At 39.7% G+C, this 23884-nt stretch overlaps 2 protein-coding genes across 6 annotated transcripts in view; both read right to left on the bottom strand.

Moving 5' to 3' along the window:
* yeats2 (YEATS domain containing 2) overlaps window positions 1–3445 on the bottom strand; it is a 24306-nt gene extending 20861 nt beyond the window's left edge. For all 3 annotated transcript variants that reach the window (XM_010795361.1, XM_010795362.1, XM_010795363.1), the window contains exons 1-7: window positions 3284–3445; window positions 2664–2769; window positions 2466–2563; window positions 2210–2302; window positions 1887–2120; window positions 1641–1759; window positions 597–758 (exon numbers count right to left, since the gene is read on the bottom strand). In XM_010795361.1, coding sequence (XP_010793663.1) covers window positions 597–758; window positions 1641–1759; window positions 1887–2120; window positions 2210–2302; window positions 2466–2563; window positions 2664–2763 — 806 coding nt within the window. In that variant the 5' untranslated portion in view covers window positions 2764–2769; window positions 3284–3445. The remainder of the gene's footprint in view (window positions 1–596; window positions 759–1640; window positions 1760–1886; window positions 2121–2209; window positions 2303–2465; window positions 2564–2663; window positions 2770–3283) is intronic.
* A 4084-nt stretch (window positions 3446–7529) lies between these two features.
* On the bottom strand, window positions 7530–23064 carry klhl24a (kelch-like family member 24a). Of its 3 annotated transcripts, none has more exons than XM_010795359.1 (8): window positions 22846–23064; window positions 21245–21377; window positions 20299–21107; window positions 18537–18721; window positions 14765–14883; window positions 10317–10505; window positions 8895–9083; window positions 7530–8786 (listed from the first exon to the last, which is right to left on the bottom strand). In XM_010795359.1, exons 2-8 carry the CDS (start codon window positions 21317–21319, stop codon window positions 8586–8588), a joined length of 1767 nt encoding a protein of 588 aa, XP_010793661.1. In that variant the 5' UTR covers window positions 21320–21377; window positions 22846–23064; the 3' UTR covers window positions 7530–8585. The 3 variants fall into 3 exon arrangements, with proteins under 3 accessions (XP_010793661.1, XP_010793659.1, XP_010793660.1); XM_010795357.1 differs by having other exon boundaries at window positions 20299–21143; window positions 22846–23063; XM_010795358.1 differs by having other exon boundaries at window positions 20299–21143; window positions 21245–21360; window positions 22846–23063.
* Window positions 23065–23884: the final 820 nt, after the last annotated feature.

Here is a 23884-nt window from a genome sequence, read left to right as displayed (position 1 = left end):
ATGTTGTAAATGTATTATCTTTTCAATTTACACACGGCATCTATTGCACGTCTGTCCGTCCTGGGAGAGGGATCCCTCCTCTGTTGCTCTCCCTGAGGTTTCTCCCATGTTCCCCTTTAAACTGTGGGTTTTCTCTGGAAGTTTTTCCTTGTACGATGTGAGGGTCTAAGGACAGAGGGTGTCGTATTGTCATACTGATATTCTGTACAAACTGTGAAGTCCACTGAGACAAATGTAACATTTGTGATATTGGGCTATATAAATAAACATTGATTGATTGATTGATATTATTCAGAAGAGTTTCCTTTCTTAGTTCAGCAAAAGAGATGAGGAAAACTACAAACCTAAAATAATAATATGCATTTAGAAGTAAACTAAACACTGTCTCTGTGGGCAACAAAACACGTGAATCTTATTTAGAGAAACTTTGTTCTTATCTCTCCGACTTAAATTGTCTTTAGTCCACATGAAACAGCACCCAAGAGCTTATTTGTTTAACAACAGAGGAGCCCTGCCTTTATCAGAAAATGTGCACATGACTGAGGAGTGCTTACTCACTTGGTCTCAAATATACGGAAAAACAAACACACACAAACCTGACTTCCACTAGGTCGTTGGGTTTGTAGCTGGGATGCAAGAAGAACCAGACTTTCTTTACAAAGTGGTCGATGCTGGGTTCCCTCCTGGAGCCTCTGACGTACACCATCCACTTGTGGGTCGACTGGTCATTTTCTTCCCGCTTATCTGGGGGAATGTACCTGAGAGTGAAAGACAACAATCGATGAATTGTGGAATCGAAGCGGATCCAAATAGAACCTGCCAGGGAATGAAATACATGAAATGATTAATAAGTTGACATTAGAGGTAAATTCAAACAAATGTAATTGCATTTATTTGTTATTAACTGTCTTTAACAGGTTACATTTTTCTAACTTAACTATTCACTGTAGATTCAAATTCAACAAATAGACTAGGCTTTAAAACGTGCTTGTGATGGAGATACATGCCAATTATACAGGGGCAATTACTCATTTGAAATAACAACCCCTCTAGTGCACAGTTCACCTGTAGTCTGGTCAATTTTATGTACAAATAGGTTCCTACCACCATTCCCACCACCATGCAGAGTTGCTTCCTGTGATGCCTGTTTTTCCATTTTTTTTAATGTGATTTTTAAATACATGGCAGTTGCATCACCCATTTACAAAAAGTAGGTTGTACATTTGTTCTTGTCAAAGATAACTACCTGCTAAAATCTTAAGTCAATGTATGCCTTTTAAATTATTTATAGGTTTTACTTTACACATCCCTTCAAAAAGGCTAAGACAAACCACTTTGCTGATTACAGAAAAAAAGGCAATTTTAGCTTTATCTTTGACTCGGCTTTCCTTTTTTTATGGTTGACCCGTTTGACTCCGAGAGGATCTTGCATTCACCTGGAGTTGACTAGTTTACAAATGTGAGCATCCAGAACAGTTTTTTTGTTGCTTCTGTCTACTTTGTATTTTAAGTGATATTAGTATATAAACTTTAAACACATAATTGTGATCAGTAGGTACATGTTTTTTCATCATATAAACAGTTTGACAACTTCCTGAGAAACTAAGTGATTCAAACGTTTGCTTAGTTTAGTTACATACCTGGAAACATTCCCCACAACAATTGTCTTTTTTGCATACAGTCTTGAGGCTTCATTTCCGGTAGGGTGGTATGTAACCCTCTGCTCAGCTCCTGAAGACAATGGCACACCAAATGTGTCCTACAACAAAAAATGGAGAACATTAAGGATTTATGAAAGATAATAAAAACGCAAGACTAATGCTGTTACCATTTTTTTTCTTTCTCACATAACCATTAACACGGTCTGCTTGGTCGATTGAACTCACCTTGCCGGTATTGCGCCCTGGTCTGCGGTCCTGCCTGCTGCCGTCCTCTCTCCATGCTCCCTCTCCTTCCCTCTCAGCCCCCTCTCCTTGTTGTGAGAGGGACTCGGACTCTGACTGGGCCAGAGACTGAGTCTCAGAGCCCTGATTGAGAGGGGAAGAGGACCGGGATGGGGACTCTAGGAACCGGCGGATGGCTGGATGGTTCAGCATGGCAGGGTCACTCTTAGAAGCATGCTAGGACACAGAAGAAATGGTGGTTGCTGCCACTGTTCTATACCACTGGCTTAGAGCAGCTGTCAATATATGAACATATCTTAACTTACCTCTGGGTGCTTTATTATTCCAGCGCTGGCATAGTAATTGGCCACTATGCATGCCCTTAGCTTGTCCATCATCCTCCTGGCTTCATTGAGTCGCTGCAACATAGCGAAAAGCAAATAACCAAAATACTCTTCTTTAAACTGTAAGCATACAACTCAAAATGTAAGTGACCATCTGTATGTCCTCATCACTGATACAAACAAGTCAATTATAGTATAATGAAAATAATAAAAGATACTTTTCCAGTCATTCAGATACCTGGCTTATCACATCTATCTCATGCTCTTTGTTCTTCATCTCTAAAGAAAACTGCTCTCTGATGATGGTTTCAATCTTCTGTACCGCTGCTTCTCGGGCTGAAGGAGTAACACAAATTAAAGAGCCGGGATCAATAAGTACAGTTACTTGTAAGCTGTCACAAGATGTACTGTGATAGGGTTCAGATCATGAACTTACCATTATGTTCAACTGCTTTGTTTCTCTTACTGTTTTGGAACAGCGAAATGTCATCATAATCGGGGTCATTGTCTTCTATTTTCCTTTTAATCCCGGACATAGCTGCCTGCAAAGAAGATGATATTAGCAAACATGCATATATAAACAGCTAATGCAAGCTAGTCACATCAATATTATATCACAGCCAGTTGTGATGGTACTTTGTTTTTTGTCTTGTTACTCTTGTATATATGTAAAGTGCATTGTTTGAGGAACCAGTGACCCAAGACTTCCATTGCATAACTACACTGTAGCTGTGTATATGACAATACAATCTTTAAGATTGGGATTTGTGATGGTAGTTAGCATCAAATTAGCCGGCTAGCAGTGAGGCTAATGCACACAGCTAACATTAGCAGCGCAACCATAGCCTTCAATGAGCCAAGTTATCTTAACAAACACATTAAACGTTAGGCCACCAGTCTGTCTATCAAACTGTGTATTTGCATAAATCCGTGCCTGTCTTTCGTGTAGCCGGTAGCCCCGTTACGTTAAACAAACGCTATCTTTGTTTGCTAATTTAGCTAACGTTAGCACACATTTGTAGACACCGATTGAATCAATTTGAAATGCAAACTTACTGGAGCACCCTGTGTTGCAGAGCAACGTCTCTGTGTGAGGCGTGTGTTTTAATTCAGTGGGAACATATCCTTTGAGTTATTCTATATCAATTTCCACACTTGTGTTTAGTAAATTGCTAAATCTCGAGGTGGACAAGTAAGCTAACTAAGTGGTGGACAGTTAGCTTTGCACTTCATCAAAACAGCCACCAGGGACCAGTATTCTACAGAACAGATGACGCTAAGGTCGGAACCGTCGGAACACACTCAATGTAAACATTATGCATTGTAATCTCTCTTTAGTTTGTTCACTATATTATTATATATTAAAACATGTTTTAAATAATCCTAGCACTTCTGGATAGAAGTCTTAATTCACTCTTATATTGGCACTAGTGGTAGTAGTCTTACACCCCCATGAATATTTTAAAGCTTTTATCTGATTATTGCATGATTTACAAGATGTAACAATACACAATAAACTCTATAATTATTTAACTTCTCTATCGTAATTTTTTTAATTTCATGATTGATTCAATGGAAAATACAAAAAGGAATCTGACTATGGCCGAAATATGTCTACAAACATATATACTTGCTTTTAAGCCAGGAGAGTATAGATATTGACTATTGACCCTATATGTATATTAAGACTGCAAATTCTTACTAAATATAGGCCTTTACATGTTTAAGTGTGACTGCAATGTTAAATAGCATGCTATGAAAAACACCTGGCATGAACTGAAACAAGTTTCTGATGAGTACATTTAAGGCATACCTAAAGCAATGATACTAGGGACATGATGTTAAGGTAAATTATGTCCCTAGTATCATTGCATTAGGCCTCTCTATCATTCCTTTAATCAAGTCCACAAGTGAACCTGTTATCCATACAGCTATGAGTTTCATTTGAGCCACACAATACATGAGTATTAGATGGTAAAAAACAATTAATATTCATCATTCTGACGCATTTCAAAAAGCATGTATGTAAAGCAATGAGCACATTTTTGTTGTTGTTGTAATTTGTAAAAAATAAACCTCTCTTTCAGCAGTGTAGATGTTAAAGATGAGTATGGATGTAAGCTGCAATTGCCATGTGAATTTAATAGATTAATGAACTGACACAAGTAAGAAATAGAGTGTTTTCCTGTCTGTGAGTGTGTGTTAGTAGTCTCTATTGATGAACGCTAAATACTTTCCATATTGTTTAGTGTGATTTGAGAGACATAAGAATCTGTGAGAAGAATTTTTGTGGTTTTCATTGAACCAAACCATAATAAGGAGAACATAAATCAACACATAAGACCAAACACAAAGGCCTTTATGTAACACAAGTTGCTCAATCCTTGAAACAATATGTGTGGTTTTATGTGCTGTTTTCTTGTTCAACACAATGGCTCATAAACAGATCACCAACATGATTGATTCATCCCTTGATGAAACAGGATGCATTAACCATTTGAAGCAGATTGATAAAGTTTGATAAGACAGTATTGTATGTATTGTACGTTTTGTATTTCTTGTTGGTGGTAACAAATATTTGACGTCTCTATTGAAATCTGTGGTGTAGTAAGTGGTGCAGTGGGTTCAAACCTTTAGTACAATTGCTTCATTTCTATCTCCCTCGTGTTTATGGTGTGAAGTTCAATATGCTGATACTAATTCAAATGAAAATGTTCAGTAAATGGTTGTGTCAACTTCATTCATTACATCTCAATCTTCTGATTTCTTTCACAGAAAATCTATTATCAGGACATCCCTCTTAGCTTAATATTGAAAGCTGTCATGAAGATAATCTACATCACCATTATCATTTGACAACGCATTCAAATACAGAACAAAACAGGTCAGGACACAAGTAGCGATACGGAAAGAAAACACTTTATTGATGTTTCTCTTACGCAAGTCAACCATTACATTTCAACATTATGCAGTTTACAAAAATCCAAAACTTTCTCGTAGTTGAACAAAGAGCGTCTGAGGAGTAAGTGGTGTTAAAATATCACATCATACATCAATAAGGACAATTTATATCAAAATGATACCATTAAATACCCCACTCGTCATTCTTTTTAATTAAGGCACATCGGGCATTATTCAACAAACTCAAGCCCCCCACCTTGCATGCAAACATTGTTTATCCATTTCGATTTTACAACAAAGTAACCTTTGTGCTTGAATCTAATCCACTTTGGTTTATAACTACATTCATATTAAAATACATCACTCAACTTTAACAGTCCGCTTTTGGGGGTTTGAGTTGGCATGCCATTTTTGCATAAGGGAATCAAAATATTTCTGTTCTCCACAACAATCAAAATGAAAGAAACACAGATCAATTGATAAGAACAATGAACAATCTTATCAAAGTAAACAATGTTTAGAGGCCTCTACATAGAAAATAATGAAAATCAATAAATCAACATATAGTGTTGTTATGTGTGACGCACACACACTCAAATTCTTTCTCTCACTCACCATTTGTCTAACTCCTTCTGACTCTTTTGCACTACCACATTCTTACCCCCAAATGTCCTCTTGTCTCCGGAGACACCCTTCAGTACAGTTGAGTTACCTATGTTAAGGACTGAGAATGTTTCTTTACAACCTATATTTCTGTTGCGCTCATTAGAGATAACGCCTGGAGGATGGCTTTTGCCATTGTGACAGTTGGAAGAACGCTGTCTGTATTGTGAGAAACAACCAACCTTTCAACCTCCAATGTAAAGCCAAAGATCTCTTATTGACTCTTGACATTGTTCTATTGTAGCAGTTATTGTGTCTTTTCATCAGAGATTTAGCAGGTAGTGGCTAACAAGAGGAGCTTAAAGGTTCCCTTCTGGTCTCACACATACGTCACATGAAAGCAAAGAACATTTACTGATACAGTAAAACAAAAAGGAAATCATTGGCTTAAGGTTCTACATTTAAGTGCACTGTTGGGGTCCTCAGTTACGAGAAAACGTAATATGCAACCAAAAAATAAGCACATTTAAATACACAAAGAAAACATACTCTTGTCTATTAACACCTACTATAGTAAAAGGTGACTTTTACTCACCGTGAGCCACATCATTCAAAACACGTCCCATTCAAAACTCTTAACCCCCTCCCTGTGTGGGGTGCAGCACTGCTACACACACCACCTAAGCTTACCAGTAAACACAAATACACACATATACACTTTGACATACCTACAGGTACCCCAAATTACATCTTTACATGTAAGTGCAGAGGTGAGAGGTGTGACCATCAGTGTTAAAACTTCTGTGAACAGAAGAACAGTCGTGTGATGCTTACACTAACAGTCATTGATATACTTTTTGGCTCCTACACATTTAGGCTCAGTCGTAAAAGTCACATACACACACACATACCCAGCATGCACACCACTTATTCAGAGCAGTCTTTGAGTTTGATCTACAAAGGCTTCTCACATCTAAAAAAACACCCATACACCAAGTACATCAATGAACAAACATTGATATGAAAAACACACACTAAAGCTACTCATAATACAGTAAAAATCCAATTGTAAAAAAGACAAACAAGTATAACTTAAGATAATTTAAAAAATAAAACAGTCTGTAATGAATGTAATAATAATTAAAATAGAGCAAAAACAAAAAAGGAGATAGCGAAGTTTGAGGTGATGACACAGCTGGAGGAGAAGGGAAATGCACACGGGAAGTGAACAAGGAAACAAGAGGGCAGAGACAACAGTGGCTGTGTTCCAATATTTTTGTATAGTGTGCACATTTTATCTCTTCTCTTTACCCTATGACCACTGATACCGTGGAAGAGCAGCTGACTGACTGTACCACATTTTTATCAAGGTCATTTTAAGTATCAAGAAAGGAGTTAAAAAAAATTGCAGTACTTTTTAATGTTCTTTACTAGTACCATGCTGTACTGTTCTGAAGGATTGCATGGAGAACATTGGGTACATTGTTATACAGTAGATCTGACCTGGCCAACTTAGTTAAAGGGCCCATGTCATGCTTTTTTGGCCCAAATGAACCAATCTGCGGAGCACCTCACACACCAGGATCCCTTGGCTAACTAACAGGGAGTCCCCATTGACTTGCATATAGCTCCCTGAGCGCTGGTAATAGACGAGTTGGGATCGCGGAGAAATGCTCTACACAGGGGGGGGCAGGAGCTCCAACAAGCCGTTTAGGACAGCGAGTGAATACCTGGTGAACACACATACTATACAGAGATGCTGTATGAGAAACCAATGTGATTTTGGAAAATTGCACAATTTAAATCTATTCTAGTAGACCTCAACAATGGAAATATGATCAGTAGAAATGGCCATGACATGGGACCTTTAAGAATATTGAATGTTGCACTATTGGGGGAGCTTGAGACTCAAGATTTTCTTTGACAAAACTATGCTGCAGCTATTGTGCATATGACAAATAAAGCTTTTGATCTTTGATTTGTCAGTCAACAAATATGTCTTCTGCTGCAGGTAGATAATTCTTGGCTCATTGTTGTCAGGGCAATTTTCTTTTTTTTTGCCTTAGGGTTTTTGTTCATCAGCACAACCTGAGTTCAATTCAGCTCATCAGAAATCTCAGGATGAGGTTACTTTGCACAGTAATAAAAGCACAGGGTGGGGTAGATCAGTTTCAAACTGTTAACATACTTGTAACCACTATTGTAATTAAATAAATGATTATTAATTGACTGAATAATGTTATAATTCATTGTCGCCCATTAATTGAATCCACCAAGAATGCAATTATGGAAGCAAATAAGTGACTTTACTTTATTTCTTAAATAAGTGAGTTTAGAATTGTTTTACCACAGCAACACAATTCCTAGGATTAGAAATTAATCTCAAATTAAAATGTACTCACAACATTTTCAATAAAATGTTTTTTTGCATTTCTATTTATTTAAAATGTATGATAATCAAATCCCTTTACTTCTATCATTTAGGATCTGTTAATTCCCAACAATGTGCAGTTACTGTTAATGCAAGGCACACCTGCCATGTTGATCTGACTCCACTTTAGCTCAGGTTATATACAACTCATCATCAACCCATGTTAATTTCTACAGATTGGATTTAACTTTGATACACAACTGCAAAAGATTCACAGCACCACCATGAGTAACCAGAAGTATTGCTACATGATGCTGTGGGAAAATAAATGTATGGTAGCGGTAAAATGGACAAAGTGGGCCTGTTATAAACAAGTATGTTATCGTGTGTTTGTGTGTGTGTGTGTTTGTGTGTGTGTTGTGCATAGAGTGAACTTGAAGGGTTTAAGTTCTTTAGTGTGTGTTTCTGTGTGCCTGTTCATGGTCAGGGCCTCCGGCACTTGTCATTGTAGCGGTGGATGGTGACACAGCCATGGTAGGAGATCGGCCGTGGCATGGCGGCCACTCCTGTGATGATGCCCGATGACGGGTCGTAACACAGGATGGTGTCGCTTGCCAGGCCATTTTCCCCTCTCCCACCAAGGATGAAGATCTTGCCGTTGCACACTGACATGCCACAGCTCTCCTGAAGCAAAAGAGAGGCAGACATGTAAGGTTGCAGCTCTAGAATACTTTGAGGTGAGTTAAAACCGTGTGTTCCTGGAGTTCTTAGTATCTGCATTGAATCTGTTACCTGTTTGCTGAAGGTGTGAACCACATGGATCCAGTAGTCCTCTATGGGGTCGTAGCAGAAGATGGACTTGGTGAGACCCCCGCACACATAGATCATGTTGTTGAGGGACACTGCTGTGATACAACGCTTAGCGATGGGGATGTTGGCCCTCAGTAACCAAGAGTCTGCCTCTGGATCATAGCACTGAACCTGTGACATACAGTTAGTTACATGCAGTTAGGTGGGTTTTATTCTGGTAGAAGAAAGGGACACATAGAAATAACTGAAATATGTGTAGCTCTTTCTGTGGTTTTACTCTCTTTAGTTTGTTCTGTGGGCTGACATAAGTTTGGCTCTGTGTGGTTTGCATACAATCCAAGCATTCTCTCACCCACATCACTTGAAAATAGCCCACTTCAAAACAGCTTTGTGTCGGACTGCAGCAAACAACACACTTCAACAGACAAAGTACTGGATCGATGGGTATGACGCTGTTACAGTAGGAGACTCCAGAAATAAGTCACTTTAGGGATTTTTGAGTCAGCATGAACTCTAGTCCACGTGGAGCCAGGTACAAATAGTCAGCCATGTTAGGTCAACTCTTTTCAGCCTGTAGATGCGTGTTCTCTGGCGTGAAAGTACAAGAACAAGTAGAACAGCTATTCCAAGGAATACATAAATGACACAGGAACCTTAACCAAAATAGAAGCAAATTCAACATTCTTCCTGTTTATTTCTAGCATCATGCTGTCAATCAAAACATAATGAAACTATTTCAGTTAAGCCTGTCGTTCCTGATTTTTACCACAGAAAAGTTTATTCATGACTGGTGACTCAGGATGCTTTATTGTATTAAGCATTTTCCTTTCAGGGATAGGCCTGTAAGGAAATAATGCTTATAATCAGGGGTGCACATAAGTGGTACGCAGGTACAATCTGAAATGCGTACCGTTACTTGTGTCACAAAGCGCATTTGCGTACCGACGTACTTGTGAAGCTTTTCCAGAAGGCGGTTAGATCACCGGACGACAGAGTCGGTTTCCGTGTGCACAGACAGGGCTGCTGTTAACGTCGGTCTGTACAGCAGCACTGCGCTAAAACAGCTGATCATGATCACAACGTTCACACGCTCTGTGGTCACGAAGCTCTGCACTCCACTAACTTCTTCTCCCTGGCCTTCTAGTCAGAGCGGAGCACGACTCCTGACATTTCTCGGTGTGTGATTTTTATTTTTGCTGTTATAATTTGTTGTCTTCTGTTTGCTATTGTAGTAAAGTGTTTGTATTGCTTTTGGCTCGACCAAAAATTGTTTTAAAAATGTGTTATATAAATAAAACTTGATTTGATAATAACTGAAAACTAGTAACTAAGTTAAGTAACACCTCACTTGTCGTCAGTGTGTGCCTTAGTGTGTAGTTGGAGAAGAACACATCTGTTTCGCACCTTGTCTGAACAGGTCTCGTCGTCAGGTCCTCCTCCTATGACAAACAGCTTGCCGGCACAGCTGGCCACGGCCGGAGAGCTGACCGCCTCTTTCATGGGAGCCATTTCAGTCCAGCGGTTAGAGAAGGAGTCATAACACTCCACACTGCTCAGGCGGCTCTGCCCATCGTAGCCACCAACAGCATATACCTGAGGGCAGACACACATTCAGATTAGCGGAGTGGAAATGACTGCCTGGGAACCACACAGAGCATGATTATTAAAAGTTACGAGTTGTGTTTAGGTGTGATATATACTTTTGAACATACACCACATAAACACGTCACTTTCAGTATAAGAGAGCTTATAAAACGGACAAGTCAAATCAAGCAATCTGATTGGTTCTTAGCCGTGATATACTGAGCGTATACCACGGGTAGAATTGTAAGTTACTTTTCACAACAAGTCAGTATCCCTCCGCGTCTGAGAAAAACAGTATACCGTTGGGCTGAAAAGCAAACTGCCTGTTTGCTTCGCGTCGGGCCGAACCACGCCCCTTAGCTGTGATATAATGAGCATATACCAGCTATTGCTTAATTATATTATAGCTTACTAGTTCAACAGTATCAACAACAGCTTCGACGTCAGCACATAGAGAACCAGTCTATCCAGTGTAGATGGAAGATAACGTACTGCTTGTGAGCAAGCACCATTGTCTTATTTGCTCTTATAACTGTTAACACTGCAGGAAAAAGTGCATTTGCTAACCATGAACTGGCGTCAACATATTCTGTTAATTCCCATTATAATTTACAGATCAAAATAATAACCCGTTGTAAAGTCAGTCTATAAACTAAATGTTCTAAATTGGTTGATTAAATGTGGTCCAATTTCATTTACTGGATGATGAGATCTGAGCCTCGAAACAAAAACACACATCTTACTGGAAGTTAAAGCATCACAATCTGGAGAATTGTGTTGACGCAAGATATGCACTCATATACAGTATAACAAATGCCTTGTGGTAAAACATACTATCCCCCGGAGCGCAATGAATGGCAACATGTGAACATGAGGCATGGAGGATGGAGGAACAAAACTGGAAGGAAAAGGTTTATGTAAAACTTCTACTTCCTCAATGGCTGGAAGGAGATCATGTTTCAAGAGCAAATGCTCATCAACAGAAACGTGTTACGCAACAGAAACCCTTCAGGCTGTTCCTGTCTCCACAAAATCTGAAGCATAAACAAGTACAGAGGTGAGAAGGAGAGAGGCAGAGAGAGAAGAGAGGAACAAAGACACAAAGAGAGATGGAGGAAAAAATAAGGAACAAAAAGACGGAAGTGGATTTATTTGCATTCGACACCTGGGCTAACTCATCGAACTACCCCCTTTTTAAACTGTCAGTTGATACAGATTAAAACACCTTCTTGAACGTTTCTGTGTTTCTACATTCACTGGACAAATTGAAATGGGTTGATTTTAGCAGATTGTTTGTTGCTACAAATGAAAGATAATAAAGTAAAACCAAAGAAAGATAAGGGGATTGTGTGGCCTGGAAGATACATTTCCAGAAAGCAGCTCTCCAAAAACATTTTTTGGGATAATCCCCAGACCTTGCCGTTGATTAAAATAAAAAAAATAAAAAGTTTATAGACATTGTCGTCAATGAGGGCTGAGGATTACTCAGAGTAATGGGGAATCTTATTCAAGAGAAAAACACATTTCACTCATCCTTTCGTTAACCAGACCCTTAAAAGCACCATCAAGTTGAAGTTGGGCCCACCCCTGAAGTCACATGATAAAACATCCAGCATGGTTTCAATATATAGAAGTGCAAGTGCATTTATATAGGCACATTCCACATTAGCTCCATAATGGCAGCATATACTCTAGGTATGTGGTTATCACATGAACACAAAGCCAAACGTGATTCATGGCTTTCTGAAGACACACTTGCCAACCACAGAGTAAGCACGTTCATTTTATAACCCCGCTCAAACACTGTCAGAGGCTGAATGATTAACATGCAGAGAGGTGAGATGTAGTGACCACGATAGAAACACTCAGGACTCTGGGGGGCAAAAAACATCAGAGTATAGGGGAAAAGATAGAGATGTGACAACGAGACAGAGATAAAGAAAAGGAAAGAGAGGGAGAGAGACATCATGATAGATGAGAACAGCCGTCACCAAGTGCAGCCATAACAGGGAGAGGCAAACAAGCGGTGACCTATATTTGCTTCTACTCCATGGAAACAGGACCAGTCCAACAAGACAATATGTGTGATCTTGTCCTGCTATCTCTACAAGAACCAGCTTTAGGTTTAACTTTAAGGTAGTCACAAGGTATATCTAGATATAGGTTATAAGATAAACGTGGGCATGTTTGAGCATGAAAAACCTAAAATATACGATTTGTCTACTGAGTATGCAAATTGTTTGAATAATGAGTTAGTGGAAGCCATTACTGAGGTTCTTTGCACGAAAGCTTGAACAAGCATACATGGACTTTATACAGGCTTGTTGACAACACTCAGCCTTGTTTCTCCATTCCAACTGAAGCATACAGTAAGTGCTGCACATCAAAAGAGGAAATGACAGACAGAATGAGGAAATGACTGGGTTCAAACTCAGGAGGAGGAGGAGGAGGAGGAGGTGGAAGAAGAATGGTGTGAAAAAAGATACCCTATGATTTTGAGATAACCTGGAAACATAACCAAAAGCGTTCCAGATCAAACTGGAAAAAATATATGAAGAAATTAAATGGAGTTCAGAGGAATAATGAAACAAAGAAGGGCATGAGGTGAGACAATAGCATAGAACTAGGTTGAATACAACGGAAAATACCTCTGTGACGGACAGAAAGAAGACAATAGGAGAAGAAGAAAAAGGAGAGATAGAGACAGATCCACGTGTGGGACAAATACAGAGAGTGGTCGCAGAAAAGAATATAAGAAGAATGTGTTGTTAAGGAAGGGATACAGATGTGTTTATGCAGCGTAGCACTACACATGTATCACTGCCTCTGTTATGTTGTTAGTGACGCCTGGTCATTTTGACAAAGATGCAGTTCATTTTGGTCTATCTTGTTTTGATTCTAACTTGATACATGACTCACTTCAGAGTTAATCACTGACTTTCACAGGCAGAGTGTGACCCTCCAGATGATGACCTCATTGTTGTCGAGGACCTTTGTGTAGTTTGCACATGCACGCACATGTGTTTGTTCTTTCCGGGGCAAGGCAACTAAGCATTGTTTGGAATAATCCAATACAGATTTGCCACAAGCAGAGCTTTCAATCTTTATTTAAATATATTTGCACAACTCCCTAAAGATGAGGCTCTTTCTGACAAAGTAAATAAAGTTCTGTTAGAGCCCAAAGGTTTCCAAGAATAATTGTACTTGTGCCCGTGTTCTTTGTTTGTTTTTACAAGTGTGTGTACACGTGATGATAGCTAAAGCACACGCATGAGTTTGTGTGTGTGAGCGTGAGTCATCTGGTTATGCTTGCTTTAAAAAAAACAATAGATATTCTCTGCCTGCATTAAACAATAAATTAACGGCCGTTCTTCTTTACGCAACCACAATAAAAGATAATTACAGTTCAAAATCTTGCGTGAGGTACCCACATCATTGTTTTTCAAGTGGTCAACATTTGTTTTACACAAAGATAGTCCAGACAACCGCGTTTTAAAGACAGAAGTGAATGCCATGAAATAAAAACAGACTATACTACTCGTTTAAGAGCATTTGCAAACACAACATGAGGTTAAAAATAAACAGTAATTCAAACTAATAATAGAGTTTCCTTTCTTGTAAATAGAATGCAGCACGCTGTAGGAAAAGGAAGAGCCTTGTACTGTACATATTTACAGAGTAAGTGTATTCAAATCCAGTGTGTGTTTACAGGGTTATCAGGGTTTCTTACAGCTATCTATAGCCACTCCAGGCTTACAGTATGGCAGGGCCACATTGATTATGATATTAGTAGACTAAGATAGACCTCAACTTGGAAGTGTGAGGTGCTGGCACACGTCCACTAAACTTCCATTGCCCTCAAACAAGAACGTCCTCTTGGCTTTGTACAAGAGACTTTAAATAGTAACAGCAGATGAGTAGAAACAGTTTTCGCGGATTAGTGCTGAGTTGTACACTCAGTTTACTAAAATATCACAACCTCAAGTGAGTGAAGGCTGCCTATATTGTGACTGGCTAGTTTTGATGGCTCAGAATTTCTATAAATCAGAGATTATCCATAGTCGCTATATATCATGAAGGAAATAAGAGACAGGATTACTTTTGGGTATACAAGAAAGATAACTTATTACAGAGTTATCTAGTTTGGTGAAGGTGCTAAGGAGTGAAATCTGAACTATGAATTACTTCCTACATCACAGGCATCTACGCTAAGGTATCTATGCATCCGGATAGAGATGCATAGATCCACATTTAGGCTCCCTGCTTACCTTGCCCAGTAGGACGCCCATCTTGTGTCTCCAGCGGCCTTTGTTAAGAGAAGCCACTCTGATCCACAGGTTGAGCTGGGAGTTATACATCCACACGTCCCTGCTGTTGATACGACCACCTGAAAGCACCAAGGGACAACCAATGCAAGACAGTGAATAGTCAGGACAAAACATTTAGCACCGGACAGCTCTGATTGTTGTTGTTGTCATTTGTGATCCAGTTGATCTAATATAATAAAACGTTTCAAAAATAAACCAGGACTGTTCTTGGTTAACAGCCAGCGTTGTGTGTTTAGTTATACTTATCTCCTAACTGGACATGATGTATCTGAATTTGGGTCTTGAGAGTACAAACCAAGATTGGCACATTTCAGATATGCATAGACACACACTTAAACATTCATCTGTGTTTCCTAATGAATGCAGAGGTGTGGACTTTCTGTTTGTTTATCATTTCTATAGCAAACACACAATGGTCCTTTTGCACCAAATAGAGCCACAGCATTTCTACAACTGCAGTCTGACTGACTATCACCTGTTGTCTCTGGGTAAACATGCACCTTAAGAAGATGAAGAGATAATATTAACAGGCACTCAAATAGCTTACAGTGTGACCCAGTCACTAGCCCTGACATGTACCCCTCTCTCTTCACAGACCAAAGGGAAATCCAAACAGGGCAACAAAGGCTAACCTTTAACCATGACAGACAAAGACATGATGAAATGTAGGTAAATCAGACAAGACCTAAGGAAACTTCCTTAAATGTAGGTTAAAAAGGAAAATGTAACATTATTTAAAAGCCATTTAAAGAGTAAGTGAACGATTGAGACGAATGCACTATTTTTAGATCTGATAGCAGTTATCTGATGGTTTTTATGAAACATTGAGTTCGAAAGAAAACAATCTTGGAGCAGGATGTAGAATGGAAACCAACAAGACTAAAGCACATAAACAAATAAGTCAGTGACAATCTGTGTTATTTCACACTGGGACTTAAATTGATCACATGGTGGTGGTATCAGTCAATGGAATACAGATGATCAAAATTAATAAGAACACCCCTAAGGTCAAAACCTTAAGCTGCCCTTTAGAGAAGAAACGTTTCCTATTGAACAACATCAATTTAGACATGATATGTCCTGGACAATGCAAAACCATTCATCATCACATTGTTGTTGTTGTTGTTGTTGTTGTTGTTGTTGTGTTTGCATCTTGCCATTGGGTGTTTTTGTTGTCCTGACACTGGTGGGTGGTTATATGGGGCAAAGATAAAGGCATAAAGAAAGCCTGCAGGTTTAAACAAAAGGCTTATTGGCCTCTTTTGTATTCACGTGCAAAAAACAGTTTTTTTCTTTCTGTAGTTGAGTGACAGAGAGGACAGGTGGTAGGCCTGTGTTAATGTTGCCTCCATTCAAATTACACAGTAGCAGACAGACAGAAGGAGCCATGGGAAGGAAGTTAGTCGCAAGTGTCTGCTTGATAATCTTCTGGATAGTACAAGAGACAGACAGTCTGCTGCCCCCGAGGCTTCTGTTTTCAAATATTTGCATACATAAAACTCATTGACAAAGGACGAACAACTTCAAACAGAGCCTTGCACACAAGGAAACATAATTCAAATAAGTAGTACTGTAGGCAGTCCTTTCTCAACAAATATGTCCTTCCGTAATCACTGTTCTTAGAAAACAAGAAGCAGTGTTATTGGGAGGTCCAACAAAGATGTATTCTTACAGCTCAGTATGTTGTCACATTCCTGTTGTCAGGCTACCTGTGACATGGACCGCTCTGTAATGTGTGAGGCAAGCGCATGTGTTTTGCTGCTGATTAGCTGATAAGAAAATATGCGGTACATTCAATGTGTAGCAAACAGAAACATTTATTTTATTTCAGGGTTCAACATGAATGTTTTTTTTCATTGCCTTGTTGGGTAAGGGGATCAGAAATGTACTTGGCCATGGTACATTATTACTTGTCCTTTTACAAAACGCTTTATTTATTAGTGGTTATCAAATAAGATTAAATAATTAAGTTTAATGTCATGGTTAACGTTTATTTAATTAAATGAATCTGGGGTTTTAACCACGCTTGATTTATTGTGTGAGATCAGATTATAATTGAAATCATGCTAACTGTGCTCAATTGAGCCACATCCTCTTTAAGACCACAGCTAACTGCAGCTGTGTTGGAGACTGGAGGCTCTCCAAGGCATTTGCACCATTTCCCAGTATGAGGAGAGGGGCAGACAGACAGACAGACAGACAGACAGACAGACAGACAGACAGACAGACAGACAGACAGACAGACAGACAGACAGACAGACAGACAGACAGACAGACAGAATCCATGTGTGTGTGGGAATGTGATTGAGAGAGTGCAAAATAAAAATAAAATTGAGAAAAGGGGATTAAATGTGTCAGGGCAGATGTGTTATAAAAGGAAGGAAGCGGGTCAATGGAGATCCTAATATGCTATCAAGCAGTTGTGTGTACAGTACGGATGTGTACGAGACACGGAGACAAGGGGGAAGGGTATGTTGACTATTCCAGGCAGCGCTTGAGGGCAGATTGAGCACACGAGGACTTGGCACACTAAGAGCATAAAAAAGAAACACTTGCACACTATTGGCGTAAGGAGAGAACTTTTTTTTCTCTTTTCATCCCTTTAATTCTTATCTCCCCTCTTTATCTTTTAACCTCCGTTCTTCTCCAGTAATGTTTTGTAGCTCATTCAAAACATGTCTGAGCATGAGCAGTCACTGTCAATGCATATTCTCGGTAACTATTGCACACACAAAAATGAAGTAAAAAAGAAAACAAAGCCTCCTTGGTTTCTATCCAACATGCAGCTTGTATACACAACCTCAATGTTTGGCTTCAGGAACTCCCTTCACCCTGACATCATCAGGCAATACGAAAGACGTAATTCCAATGTCTTGTTTAATCTAGGCATCTTTTAACAAACGAGGCTTACGCCACACTTGGCGCGTGCTAAGCTCCAGAAATGCAGCAGCCTTGCCAGGGAGCAATGACAGTACAATAAGTCAGATTCAGGGTTTTTTCCAGGCTAATAACAGCACAACTTATTGCAGAAGTTGAAAACAAAAGGGAGTGTAAAGTTGTTGCATACAGTTTGCATAAAGCTGCTGAACGGATGAAAAAGGTGGTGACCCTGATGATTGGCCAGAAGGAATATACTGAGTTGGCCAAATAAAGCCTCTCACAGCACTGAGCCTGGAGTTTGCATCCAGATGTTGCTCTCATATTTTCCTTCAACTCAAACATGCTGTCACTGTAAAAAGAACACAGGGCAAACAGCCACCCCGGCCCTTTCCTGCTACTCCACTCGGGAATCAGATGGCAAGCCAAGCCAAGAAAGACACCGACCTTCTGCCTTAAGAGTGCGCTTGTGAAATGTTCTATTTAGGAATTGCACAATTTTACTATTACTGGGTTTTGTAACAACCAACACCGTAACAATATAAAGAAATTGGGGTAACAATATTTGAACCAAGGTGAGATTTAAATTAACTGCCAATTCTGAATTTTAAATCGCCAAAAATATTTGTAAATACAAACAAACTATGAGTTATGATTATTTCTAAAAAAGTTTTAAATAAAAGACAACATGCTAAGAAAAAACAGATCAAACGTGTAACTTGACAACTGCCACAGTTAATAGTTATACAGTATATGTGTATCTCAGTGTTCATTTTATGCCCAGATAGGAGAATGCCATAGAATGGTTATTAAAAAAAAAACAGTGGGTTCTTACCTGACACCAGGATGTCGTTGCGAAGGGCGCAGACAGCATACTCTGACTTGGTAAACTCAGGTAGTTTGGCCAGTGATCTCCACTCTCCTGTGACTGGCTCATAGCATTCAGTATAGGGCAGGTTGAAGCCCCCCACTCTCTCACAACCACCCACCACCACGATCACCTCAGAAAAGCCAGTCGACCTGTAAGCAGACAAGGAGAGTTAGAGAGAAAAACATGAACAATGTGGAGATGGAAGGGAAAAACAACACAGTTATTATAAAAAGGCAAGACAAGCATCTTAAATTAAAAGTTCATTAAGTTCACACGAGTGTACAGATTAAAGAATATATATCATCATATCTAATTAAACCACTGTTTATCTTGAGGCCTATACAAAGGTCATGAAGACAAATAAACATGTCACCACTAAGAGGGATTTCAAATTACACAAAGCTGAAATTTGTACCAGAGCAGGAACAGAGTCGTGGCTTCCAAAGAAACAGCTACGCTTATCTTAAAGGCAAAGTTCAATTAACAATGAAAGTATCAATCAATATAACAAAAACACACTGAGGGCTAGGCTTGAGCTGAATTTCCAAAATCACAAAGCTTTCCTCTCTGGCAGTTTAACACATGCCATGGATATGACGGCATTTCCCAGGGGGAGCTAATTAACTGCAGCTTCTTTTGTTTTCGGATACTGTATAAAGAATCCCAGTACTTTCTAGAAACCACTGTAAGTACAAATGTGAAACAAAAGTATACTTTACTTTTATACTTTACCCCACATGGGATATAGGCCAGGCGCAGGTGGGAGATGAGAGCTGTTTGTTTCACGTGCATGTGTTCTATGAGGCAGTCGCCGAGCATTTTGTTTTATGTGTGATAAGTACATGTATGCAATGCGTGCTCATGTGATTAATTACATCCTAGAGGCTTGCCAAGAGAATAAAAAGGCGCCGATAAACACAAAAAGGGGAGAACCAGGCATCTGTTTTGAGCAGGAGCAGATTTGGCCCTCAGGGCAAACAAAGCTTCCAATGCGAGGACTGATTGGCTGGCTGATTTGAACAGATCTGCCTGGATACTGACACAATACACCTGAAATACACGTCTCACTGCCTGAATAACTGACAGCTGGCACTGTGGTGAGTTGTCTAACACACAAAGGCAGCTGTACTGTTGTTTGTTTTACTGCAGGGTACCATATGGTCCATTTTGTATCTTATTCAATGATTTTAGTCAGCGTTGACTTTAGTCCTTTATCTACTAACTACTATATTGTTAATCCAAATGGCCACTCTCCAAACTCACCGTTAATTAAATAACATTTGGTAAACAGGTTATAAGAGAACAGGTGCGTAAACTGAACACATAAGCAAGGTGAGTTACCCTGCTGGTATGAAAACAAGACTCAACATTTCCTTACCATAACTTGCATTACATTATTTCATTTTTTTCAAGCCAACCCGTCGATGTAGGAACATGCCCTGCCTCCCTCATTATCATTTCCATTACAAAACAAGGCAACAAAAGAACGACTCCTTCAATTGACGACTTGTCTGTTCAGTACAAAAACACTTTGTCTGTCTGTCTGGGTGTCTGTTTTTCTCTCTCTCTTTCTCTCACACACACATAGATGTAACAACAACACTGCCGGGAGCACCAAGTTCATGAGCATATCGTAACCTCTTGCTATACAATGGGGGATAAATGACCTACTAAGTGCTTAAAATAGAAACCTTCCTCATAACTAGTCGGACATCCTTTTAGTTACCTGCGTGGACGAGTTCTGGATGACATCATTTCATTTCCGAGCACATGATAGCGTCTGGCCTCGTGCAGAAGCTGGTAGCACTCTGGAGCGTTCTGGATCAGCTGGTCTCCTTCCACTGTCTGGACAAAGTAGTTTGGGTGCAGGAGGGGCAGCCGCACATGGTGCAGCAGGGCCTTCAGCATGGGCTTCCTCTGCTCCACACCGTGGTACACCCATCTCATCACTGCCTCAAACACCACCTCCTCCTTACCGATACACAGCTCATCATTGGCAGTGTACTCTTCTAACTCTTCCTTGCGAAGGTCGAGGAACTCCTCATGCTGAGCCACATCTGAGAAGTTGGCCATGGCGTAACTGCGGCAGCGGCTGGCTAGCTGCTTCAGGGAATGAGCATCTGCAAAGTGCTGGATGCCCAGGCAGTTGCAAGGGTCCAGCTGATCTTCAAGAAACTTGGCACAGGCGTCACGGAGTGTGTAGATCTGGAAGAGGCTGGAAGTCTCAAAGAGGAACTGGACATTCTCTGTGGTGATCTTGGCGCGGCCGGTGTAAACATAGGTGAGGAAAGAGTCCATCGCCTCGGCCAGGATACCGTTGATCTCGACCAGCATCTCGCGGCTTTCCCGGTGGTCGTTGCAGAACATGGCTCTGAAGTAGGAGGAGCAGGCAGAGAGCACGGCGCGGTGGCAGGGGAACTCCCGGCCCTGCACGCTGATGACAACATCGGTGAACAGGCGGCTGTCACGAAACTCATTGAAAACCTGCAGGATGCCGTCTGAGTGGGATGAGCCAGAACAGAAGTCCAAGACATCCTGGCTGGCAAAAGTTTTGGAGTCAACCTCAAATACCTTAAGACACAACCACAACAACAACAACATACATGTATAAAGATTGACATCGTTTTTTATTTTAATTAGGTAAAATTGAAGCATAAAGTGTTTAACTGCACCTTGCGTTTGACAGCTGGTGAATCTTTGATGCCAGAGTCCTCCCTGGTCATCCTTCTGCCCAGAATCAGCACCATGGCTGCCACCTCAGAACGCCTTCACTTACCTTTAGGATGATCTGAGGATGGAGGAGTGCTGTATTATTAAAGAAAAAAACATATTTTCATAAAATATCAGTAGTATATGTTTTTATAATGGCATTCTATGATGTGGTAGGAGAGGATAGCTCATACATTTAGAAAGTTATAAAACCTAATTGGATCACTGTGGTACAAATTGAGAACATTCACCATGGGTAAACAAACAGAGCAAGAGGCAGAAATCACGTGTACCAAAATAAAAATCCATGGGGTAATGTTAATATGCCTTTCATAACGGCTTAATGCAATAAGTAGTTTCAAGGAATGAAACCATAAATCCGTGAGCCGGTCCCATTATATCATCAATGCTGCGAAACAGTTGTGCCCTGCAGCACACAATGAACTTGCATGAGATGGAAAAACAAAGAGACAGAGGCGGGAAAGAGGACGGTTGAGCGTCTCATATATTTCTTTCGGGTTTGTTTTGAAAGAGAGTGGGGGAAGGGAAGCTATCAGCCACTACTACATAATCATTGTTTGAACAAGTGCAAAGTCAATGCTACTAATAACCGTAAGTCCATGTTTTTCTGTAACCTTAGAGATTATTATACTTAGCAAACAACCAATGTGTTCCATTAACTTTAGTTAGACTCAAAAAAGACTGGGTGTATATTTAGGACAGCCAATTCTCAAGTTCCTGAAGATATCTCATCAACACATTAAACTCTCTGCCGGTGTTGAAGTTGGCAGCAGGTCTGGCCTTTCCTTCTGTGAGGTCATTAATCGCAGGATATTTTTTAACTGTGGCACAGCCTAGGAAGACTTCACCTATTCACGTGTGTTATATGCTTTCAGCAGCACCTACTGTCAAGAAGACCGGTGTACAGGTTTATCCAGATGTGTGTGACGCAGAAAGATAGAATAAAAAAGAATACAAAAGACTGATCTTTGTCATTATCCTCAGGAACAATACACATTTTGCAAGGCTTTTTTTATGGAGTTAAAGAAAACAAAAAAAATAAACACTGTAATAAAAAAGTATCTGTGACTAAGACCCATAAAGTACATAAAATAATATTACATTTAAAAATAGCATAACCATATTTTAAAGTGTTACATTTTTAAATCTAACTATTTACTGTGAACTATTTAAAGTAAGATAAATTGACAAGGGAAAAGATAATAATACATTATACATGTTTCTGTTGTTTTAAATATATATTAAAGCGTTGAATTATCTCATTATGCACCTTAATTTAAGTAGTAATTATAGATAAGTAAGTTAAATCTAGGCTATATAGGCATATGTATAATATTTGTCCAAGTAACCAAGAGGAAGAACACACTGTGTTCCGTCTGGTTAGACAAAGGACACTTGCCTCCTGCCGACCGTTACCCCTTGACAACAACAACAACACTAGCTTTACTCAGCAGGACAAAACTTGAACCGAAAAGCCAAAAATACTTATAGATTCAGAACTCACTAACTCATTAAAACGTGCGTCTTTGAGAAAAGTGTTTACCTTGAGCAGATGTTTCCAGATGAGGCTTCTTCTTCAGTTAGTGGACAAAACAAAAAAAGTATGGATAAAAACTCTGTATTTGAGAAACAGTGTATCACTAACTTTTACAATATATGCTGTCGATCAGTTATGGCAAACAAAGTAGACGGGACATTGTGACGTTCTGGTGGTGACAAAAGCTAAAAGATCTAACTAGCTAACAGTAAACACAGAACCCATATATACTTGTCAGGCAGAAAAAAAAATCCAGCCCACTGCACCCACTCAGCTGGTCCTAGCGGTGCATCATGGGTAATTGAGTTCAAATACTAGTTGTCGCTTACTTTTTGGCCATAGAAAAAACACAATTCCCAAACGCCTCTCGTTTTCCACGTGGCTGTCCTTTGTTTGCAAACAAACGCAGCTTTCGGTGGAGGAAAAGATCACAACAAGAAGTGATACACGCAAAATAATACGACTTATATAGCGTTTTTTAACATGACTGCATAAAGAACACTTACACACTACGTTGAAAGTGTATTCTAAAGGCAACCATCATTAAATACACTTTGTTATATAATTATTACATAATGCCAGACTGACGGACATGTATTCATATAGTTGTGATATCGATATCCAATTTAAAAAAAAACACATGTAGTTGTGGCAAACAACAAACATAGCTGTCATGTGACCCTGAGGACGGTGAAAACAGGAACGCAGCATGCTTGCTTTTCTCTCTCAGGTGAGGATGAAGGAGGAGCTCAGTTTGGAACAAAGGATGTCACAACTTCCTTACCCTGTTGCAACATATTTCTCAGAGCTCCCAAATGAGTTCCCTGAAAGTGTGCACGATGTTATCAACGACCCAGTTTACACTGTTTTGAAACATGTGAGTAGGGCCCACTGGGGGGATTTAACCCTTTAAACATTATTATTCTTTATGGAAAATATAGCTTGGGTACACCATGAAATGTACACACAGCAGTATGTTTTTATAGACACGCACGGTCCTATCTGTGTCGTAAGTAACAGGAAACATTCAGGCATGATCAAACTT

This window comes from Notothenia coriiceps, unplaced genomic scaffold, assembly GCF_000735185.1.
Source record: "Notothenia coriiceps isolate Sejong01 unplaced genomic scaffold, NC01 NC01_scaffold00037246, whole genome shotgun sequence".
In the NCBI taxonomy this organism is placed as follows: domain Eukaryota; kingdom Metazoa; phylum Chordata; class Actinopteri; order Perciformes; family Nototheniidae; genus Notothenia; species Notothenia coriiceps.
This window is presented reverse-complemented; position numbering and strand designations above follow the sequence as displayed.

Coding starts and splice junctions, on each gene's coding strand:
- klhl24a (XM_010795357.1), bottom strand. CDS start 21,319: ATGGTGCTGATTCTGGGCAGAAGGATGACCAGGGAGGACTCTGGCATC. Junction 18,722..20,298: donor TCCAGAACTCGTCCACGCAG/GTAACTAAAAGG, acceptor GTCTGCTTACAG/GTCGACTGGCTTTTCTGAGG. Junction 10,506..14,764: donor TGGGCGTCCTACTGGGCAAG/GTAAGCAGGGAG, acceptor GTCTGCCCTCAG/GTATATGCTGTTGGTGGCTA.